The 8,403-nt window shown below is 44.2% G+C and overlaps 1 protein-coding gene across 2 annotated transcripts in view; it reads right to left on the reverse strand.

Annotated features, from left to right (window-relative positions):
* Nucleotides 1–3,560, reverse strand: part of ARHGAP11A (Rho GTPase activating protein 11A) — a 111,167-nt gene extending 107,607 nt beyond the window's left edge. The window contains exon 1 of one of the 2 annotated variants that reach the window (XM_086937028.1): nt 2,462–3,560. In XM_086937028.1, the coding sequence (XP_086793154.1) occupies nt 2,462–2,605 (144 nt within the window). In that variant the 5' untranslated portion in view covers nt 2,606–3,560. The remainder of the gene's footprint in view (nt 1–2,461) is intronic. The other variant, XM_086937027.1, reaches the window with a different exon arrangement.
* Between the last annotated feature and the right edge of the window lie 4,843 nt (nt 3,561–8,403).

The following is an 8,403-nucleotide window of genomic DNA, read 5'->3' on the forward strand; positions in this document are numbered from 1 at the left end:
AACTCCACTAATAGGGTAAGATGCACAAATATCAACGCCCTAGTAGCTAATCAGTACCTCATTAGGGATGATGAGCAAAAAACATCATCCACACAGTGTACCTGAAAATCCTCTTCCATGGTACTCATCTCCTAGACCAGAGCAAAGTCTCAGGACTTTATAACAGTGCAAAATGTTGCCACCCAAATCAACCTTTTATCCTCTTTTACTACCAAATGACACCTCAAAAACTAACCAAATCTGTTATCAACAAACGGGATTGCTTGAAATAACCGTTTCTGGAAAATGTGGATGAGACCCTATGAAAAATGGCCACACCTGTTGGAGCAGGACTCGAAATGGTAGGATGCACATCTGTAATGCTGAGGCATATCTGCTAATTCCCATGAACTCCCAGAAGGTGGTTAAGAATTCTTGGACACCAGACGTGTTCAAAAATGGGCCAGGATTGAAGCGATTGTCAACCATTCAAAAGTACAAACGCAAAAGAGGTCCACAAAGAAAGTTAAAAGCATCTTAATAAAAACAAATCTGTGCTATAGGAAAAGCCTCAAGACTTCAAACAAAGCGCCCTACACATTAGGTCATTGATCTTTCTGTATGAATGTGTGTGGGGTGGGGATGGTGTTATGTATACAAGCATGTCATACCTAAATATATTTTTATATACAGATATTTGTGAAGAATAATATATTGCAGCCAAAGCCAGACAACATACCATACGCATCAAAACAAATTGCATCAAAAGAAGCAAATTATAGCAAGTGAAACGCCTTTGAAGTACAGCACTATGATCTATATGTGCATTAAACAAGGTTTTCGGTGGATCGTTAAATAAACCAAGATTTTGCTAATAAAATTCTACCCTACGTAATTTTGACATGTGCTGTAAACTACCTGAACACTTTGCACACTCTGACAAAGATAGACCTTCTCTTATAAGAATAATGTAAGAATGTATTTCAGTCAATCTCAGAGAAGCAGGGCTGGTTCAGTGCTGGCTATCTTGCCTGTCACGAGGGATATTTAGGTTGGAACCGCGTGTATGTATCAAAACCGCTAAACCGCTTAGGCTTTAATCCTGCTGCGGAGGTGCGCTTCCAAATAATTAGTTCTCCCAGGGACTGAGTTACCTTCTTACAACATAACATGTTGCGTTCTCTTCCAAAACTCAATTGACAAATTGTAAGCGAAAAGCCTTTTTTCCAGGATACTAAATAAAGGACATTAACAAGAACCAACCAATTCACCACTGCACCTCACACGTATACACCTCACTCACTTTGATGGAAACAACACAGCCAAAGGTGAAGAGTGCCGAGCACATTGTCCGCTGTTGACTGCAAGAAGTTCTACTCTCTATTTCAGCTGAGAAAGCCAACAAGTGAGACATTTGGGATAGTGCTTTCTGAACATAGTGGCCACATCCCAGTGAGAACCATAACAGGAGTAATGAACTCGTTCAAGATGACCACATGTGGACATATAAGTAAAAGACTTGTGGTCACCTCCAACCCGTTCACTTCTAGAGTGCCAGCAATTCAGGGGCTGAATTTAAAATCGGCAACGACAAACGAAAGTTGGTGAGAATAGGCTAAGGGGAGGATGGCTCGGGAGCGAAGATGCAGATGTGTTATTTATAAATCACTACCTAAGGTAGCAATGGAGTGCTGTAAATACCAAGCAAGGCAAACACTTTAGACCACCAGCTTCTCAGGTAGGCATGCCCAACGGGAGAAAGGGGCCTTATCATAATTTTATTTCGATCACGATCATTAAAGTACACAGCACAAACAAATACAATAAAAAAGAAATCATCCAGTACAACAGAGATGGATAGACACCAGAGCAAACAATCTATAAAAAAAAAATGTGTATAAAAACACAAAATGTATACAAGGATCTATCATAAGGTGCTTTCAGTGCAATTAATTTACAGTACATGTCAGTTTTTGATAGAGTCGGGACCCATCACATCATGAAGAAAGGGGCCTTCCTTGCAGCTGGGCATGCAGGCCTGAGGAGCTGGTATGCTTTAAAGACTGACAAGGAAACTCTTAAGAAATTAATCTTAGCTCTATTTTATCTGCAACAAAGGTATTACACAACAGCACGGAGTATTTCATATGACAGGACCGCTGAGATGTCACAATTACCTTACGGGTTAGTACATTCACAGCAGTCTCTGGGTAGCATAGTTACTCAGCCAGAAGGATGTCTACCGAATTGAACGCTCACTGTTGAAATGGGGAATAATCTACATGTCAAGGGTGTGAATCCTGGTAAGGCCACCTCAGCCTGTCATCTTTCCGAAGATCAGTATATTAAGGACCATACATTTGTTAAGATTAATAACACTTCATATTGAGAGCCTAGAAAAGGCACACGTGTGACGGATATTTATATAATGTATGTCTCATATTAATAACTTTTCGTGCATCTGAGCAATGTTTGTACTTACTTTGTCAGGGGTCCCCACAACTCTCACTTCTTCGGGGGCCAGCCGCTGCTTGCTGTTCCAGTGCTTTACTTTGATGCCATAGCCTCGGAGTTGCTGCACCACTGCGAGGCGCAAAAGACTCTTGTGATCGGTCAGAGGTTTCATACTTAATTACTTAAATGGGAAGCCCGGTCGCCTCTTTTAAAGGAAAATGTGTTGCAATCGATTGGTTTCCCTTTGAAGTACTCCAAAGGACATATACAATGTAAAAGTTAACCAGACCATGGGATCTGTGCGGACACTCAATATTGCAATCGAAAACGAAGTGGCACAAGCACTGAGACCTCAAATCACACAGTGCTCTACTTCAATAAGCGGGTGTTTTCTAAAACTTCAGTTGGTTTAGTAATGTTTATTCATCCAGACTATGCATTAACAACCCACGCAGTCTCTGATCAACTCACTTACCGCCTGCCATCCTACAGATCATCCCGAATACTTCCTGTATCCCCTTAGTGACGTACTGCACCCTTCGGTTGCCCACTTACTGACAGTTCAAAATGCACTTATAAAAACATACTTCTTTCACTACTACTAACTTTCTACGACTCTCCACCCGCTACGTAAACACCTTCTCACGCGCACTACTTGAACGATCTACTCATTAATTCCACCCCGACCCGACCCACTCACTGAATCCCCCACTGACTTCCTGCCAACCCTTCACCTACTCAGCCCAGCTCCCCCTGTGGTACTTTGTCCCACTTGTGTCACTCCCGTCCACTTCCTGCCAGCTCTTGGCTAACTTGGCTCGCCTGCCCACTCGTGTGGCTCCTGTTCAACTTCCAGGCACCAACATCCCTCGGGTAACTCGTCACTCTCCTCCCATTGTGCTGCCTGGTCTGCCCAGATAGTCTGTATGCTGCTCCCAGTTACACTACAAGCCCACGAGCCACCCAAAACAAAAACCCTCACCCTTCCTCCAATCCACTTTCAAATGTTGCCCCCAGCGGTCAAGTACCCGTCACCCCACCAGCAACGTCTGGCCGGTCCCTAACTCTACCGGCATCCCTGCCCCTGCGCCCCCTTCCCTCTCCAATCTCTTGTTCCCCTGATCCCTTCCTGCTCGTCAGACTCAGAGCAGCTTCAAGCCCTCCGCGCCGCTACCCGTCCTCTGCTCCCATTGGCTAGCAGAGGTTTAAATCGCAGGACCCCGCAGTCACCACGGCGACAGAGGTGCCCGCGCCGCGCCTGTCAGGCAGAGAGCCGGGCGCTGATTGGTCAGTTAGGAGCAGGCAAGCGACGCCATGTTTTTATTTTCAACCGGGGAAGCTTTATTGAAACCGCGAGAGACAAACATCAGCTGCTCAAAAGCACCCATCATGTGATGTTGAAAAAGTAAACAGAGGGACGGATAACGAGGCTCCCAATGTAGATGGGTTTGACCGTTACAAGGTAAAATACACGTGAATAATAATACCAACAGTGCAAGTAAAACATGACCGTGGAACTCCCAGATGTGGGTTACTCGGAGGAGGAGATTCACTGGTCAATCCTGAACGTAATATCAAATGTTATGGGGAAGTCATACAGAAACAAGCATTGGAAATGCAATAGGTCTCGCACCATTAGAGTTAGTGCTTTTAGAATTGTTTATGGGTTTTTTTGTAAATGTTTAGCATTTTTGTTTCCTGTAGCCAATGCTAAAGAATTACAAATAAAAAAAGCCATAAACATTTCTTAAAGCTCTAACTGAAATGGTCTGAGACCTATTGCACTGTGTGAGGGTGAGGGGTTGAGGGTGAGTGAGGGTGAGGGTGGGTGAGGGTGAGTGAGGGTGAGGGGTTGAGGGTGAGTGAGGGTGAGTGAGGGGTTGAGGGTGAGTGAGAGTGAGGGTGAGTGAGGGTGAGGGTGAGTGAGGGTGAGGAGTTGAGGTTGAGGGTGAGGTGTTGAGGGTGAGTGAGGTGTTGAGGGTGAGTGAGGGTGAGGGTGAGTTAGGGTGAGGGGTTGAGGGTGAGTGAGAGTAGTTGAGGCTGAGTGAGGGTGAGTGAGAGTGAGGGTGAGTGAGGGGTTGAGGGTGAAGGTTTGAGGGTGTGGGTGAGGGGTTGAGGGTGAGTGAGGGTGAGGGGTTGAGGGAGGGTGAGTGTGAGGGTGAGTGAGGGTGAGGAGTTGAGGGTGAGTGAGGGTGAGGGTGAGTGAGTGTGAGGGGTTGAGGGTGAGTGAGGGTGAGGGTGAGTGAGGGTGAGGCTGAGGTGTTGAGGGTGAGTGAGGGTGAGTGAGAGGTTGAGGGTGAAGGGTTGCCAATAGGTCTCGCAGTAGGAAAGTTGGAGCTATTACAATTGCAAATAGCAATGCCTTTTATTTTTGTTTTAATTTTAAAAACATAAAGGGCTTTGTCATTTACAAAACCAATAGCTCCAACTTTCCTACTGCGAGACCTATTGGCAACACCAGTGCAACACACGCTCTTGCGTACATGCAGGCACACCACCCAAGAGCATCTGACATCTCTGAGAAAATATGTAAGTACATTCATATTCTGTTCACAGTATGTTATGGTCAGGCATGTCTGAGGACATCTTAGGGCCAGGCATATGAAAGAACATGCATATGTTAAGGTCATGCATACATCTGAGAGGGTTCAGAATAAAAGACAACCTGTCTTCACGATCTTGGGACATCTACTGGGCACGTGACCTTCCTCATCGCCTCAACCCTCTGCATAGGGGCTAAATACAAACATCTAAGAATTAAGCAAGTGCAGGTCATGTTCATATGGTGCATAAAAGGGATGTCACATGGAGTGTGGCCTTAAGGCTGTGAAGTAACTGCTCTCATAGAACCAACATGTGTGCACATATAATAATGGGCGTTTTCAGGGTGTGGCAGAGGGGTCCCTCGAGGGCATTGTTCTAGGACCTCATACTTTCCACTATTTAATTAAAAAATGTAGGATCTCGAATTCACACGCACACAAATTAACACATTCCACTTGCAGGGTGTTGAATTTGTGATAACTTAGGGATTGTGAGCGCATCCTGAGATGTATGACTTTTGCTTGAAATAAGATTACACACTGTCCTATTTTCACACAATGGTAGGCACTGGCTTTGGTTTGCTTCACTTTGATGAATGCCGATCTGAACGCAGTGATACAGAGCGAGTTGCCGAGGATCACACAACTGAGGCAGTTCCTCAGAAGACTGCCTCTGCAGCAAACCCCCTGACCGACACAGCTAAAACCCTGGTATGAACCAACGTTGTCAGACACTCGCAAATACCGAGATATACCCAATAAGATTAAATTCAAGTAAAACAGAGGATGACCTAGTGGGTTGAGAAGGCCACCTTAAATGTACATTGTATTAGAGGAAAGAAAAATCTGTATATATGTGTTGTGGCCTCTAACCATTATCGAAAATGTGTCTAAGAACAGGTCCGTGTTAAGTGGAATTAATTAAATGGCAGCAGACCTTCGGTGGGCAGTGTCCTTGTTTGTGCAGGAATCCCGTAGGTAAAAAGTACAGACCAAAATCAAATGTCAAAATGCCTCAGGGGTGCGGGTTGCAAGAACCGGTCACAATAATCAACATAGCTGTTAGCTGCAGAGGCCTATGTTAATCTGATACAGCGAGCTCCCGCCGAGTCTAACGGCTTGAAAAAACAATTAAAAAAGCTTGAGGCTGCCTGAAAAAAGGAATCACGCTAAATGTGACAAGCGTTTGGGACAACATTAAATTCGAAACACACCAGTGCTCGATATAATTGCCAAAAAGAATGGTCGGAGTCTCTTACCGCATGTCTTGCCAGAGTTCAACCGAAGGAGGACAGCCGGCAGAGGTGGAGCAGTTGTTTACTTGAAGGGAATCCCTACGCCGGAAGCGTGAACACTGGTTTGTCTGCATGATGTCGCCGGAGAGTAGGGAGTTTGGAGAAATTACTGTGAGGGGCTGAATTTAGGAAACAAGGACGTGTCTGCAAACCACTGTGCTTTGGAAATAGTTAAGAATTGTAAATAGTGAGCACACATAATTGTGATTAGCCATTGCCAACGAGTGCACATCAAAATAGCAACTTGACATTTTTAGATAATTGCAAAAACGTACAGCTGTTAATAAAAAGATTATGATATTCCTGGCACAATTCAGTGGTTTGAAAAAGTCATTGAAAATTTTTTAAAAAATGCGACACGGCGGGCAGGGGAGGGGGCGGAGCGGGGAGAGGGAACAGACGGAGGGAAGGCCAGATAAGGGGAGGGGGGAGGAGAAATGCGACACGGCGGGCAGGGGAGGGGGCGGAGCGGGGAGAGGGAACAGACGAAGGGAAGACAGATAAGGGGAGGGGGGAGGAGAAATGCGACACAGCGGGCAGGGGAGGGGGCGAGGGGGGAGGAGAAATGCGACGTGCGGATGAGGGAACTGATGTGCACGCGCTTTTAAGCTCAATGCGCATGCGCATTGAGCTTAAAAGTCACGGGCACTGCAAGGAATCGCCACGATTCCTTGCAAGTTGGACAAAGAGTGGATAAGCCCCCATAGTCTCGCTTGCTCGATGCGCATGCGCATCGACAGGCGAGACCTAAAAATTAAACAAACTGGAGGCCAGATTTATAGAAAAGTATCATACTGCTAGAGATGGTCTTAATGATAAAGACAAGATGTGGGATTTATTACAACTATAGACAGTATGGTGGCAATACATGACAGTGTAAATTATCAGAAATATGGCTTACTGTTTTAAATGTGTTATATATATATATATGTGTTTGTATGGTTTCTTTGTTTCGATTACTGACTTTTGACCACGTATAATTGTTGATATGTAGAATTGACATATCAGAATGTGAGGAGTGGCGGCTTCTATGACTCCAGGTGTCCGTAATTCACTTTTGGGTTTAAGGTTTCCTTTCTCTAATTAACCAGAACAGGGATAAAGTGAGGGTTTTATCTCCCTATAATCCAATCCAATCCAAACATTCTTTATTTCGATCATTTAGACCATAAAAGATACATAAAAACATTCATACATTAAAACATTCATATTAAAAAAGACACTTTCCCTTATAAAAGACCATTACATAAAAATGTAATTCTTTGGAAATCTGTTCATAGGGGGGAGTACATTACAGTTCATATCAATGTTCAGTCTTTTAGAAGTTTATTCCTTATATGCCACATGGCCAGTATGTATTTGGCAACTGCAAAGGCTATGTGGGGCAAAGTGCTAGTTTTCAATATTCTGTAGGAGTGCAGATAGCTCCTTATGCCCAGGTTCCTACATAATGGCAAAAGCAAATATTTCCTTGGTCTATTGTAGGCCGGGCAAAAGAACAGGACATGAATTTCCCCCTCGTCTTGATTAGCGCACCCCGGACAGGTTTTATCATCACTCTTTGTCCATTTGCAGGTAAAAGTTTTGATAGCAGGGTGCCAAGCCTCCATTGAATGAACAGTTTTCGTGCTAAAATGGGGAAGATAATGTCCATAAAACCCTCAAATTGGTAAGAATTTTTTCGAATCCTAAAATCCTTCTGTTAAAGTGCCGTTGTTAAGTGCAGATACCTGGATAGATAGGATTTTTTCCTTGTGTATTTCCACCAATCTTTTACGGGAAACTCTTTGGCAGCCTTGTTCCGGAACATCCCATAACTCCTGAAGTCTCAGGTGGTACAGTTCTTTCTTAATGAAAACCAACCAGGGAATTCTGTCGCATTTATTCAAGTTCATTACATGAATAAGGTCTTGCCTGTAATGAGCGAGCTCATTTGTGGTCCAAAGCCTGTGCCAGAATCTTAAAGGCTTTATTTATTTTATTTGCAAGCTTATACCGCGCTGGGAATCGACTCCCTTGGGAGTATCTCCGCGCCATTGGCAACATCAGAAAGCAAATAGCCCTGTCATGTAATATTAATATTCAACAGTGTCAGTAATTAAACAGGAACGTTTTTAGCTTTTTCCTGAAGG

The sequence above is a fragment of the Lissotriton vulgaris genome, chromosome 9 (genome assembly GCF_964263255.1).
Source record: "Lissotriton vulgaris chromosome 9, aLisVul1.2, whole genome shotgun sequence".
NCBI classification, from domain to species: Eukaryota; Metazoa; Chordata; class Amphibia; order Caudata; family Salamandridae; genus Lissotriton; species Lissotriton vulgaris.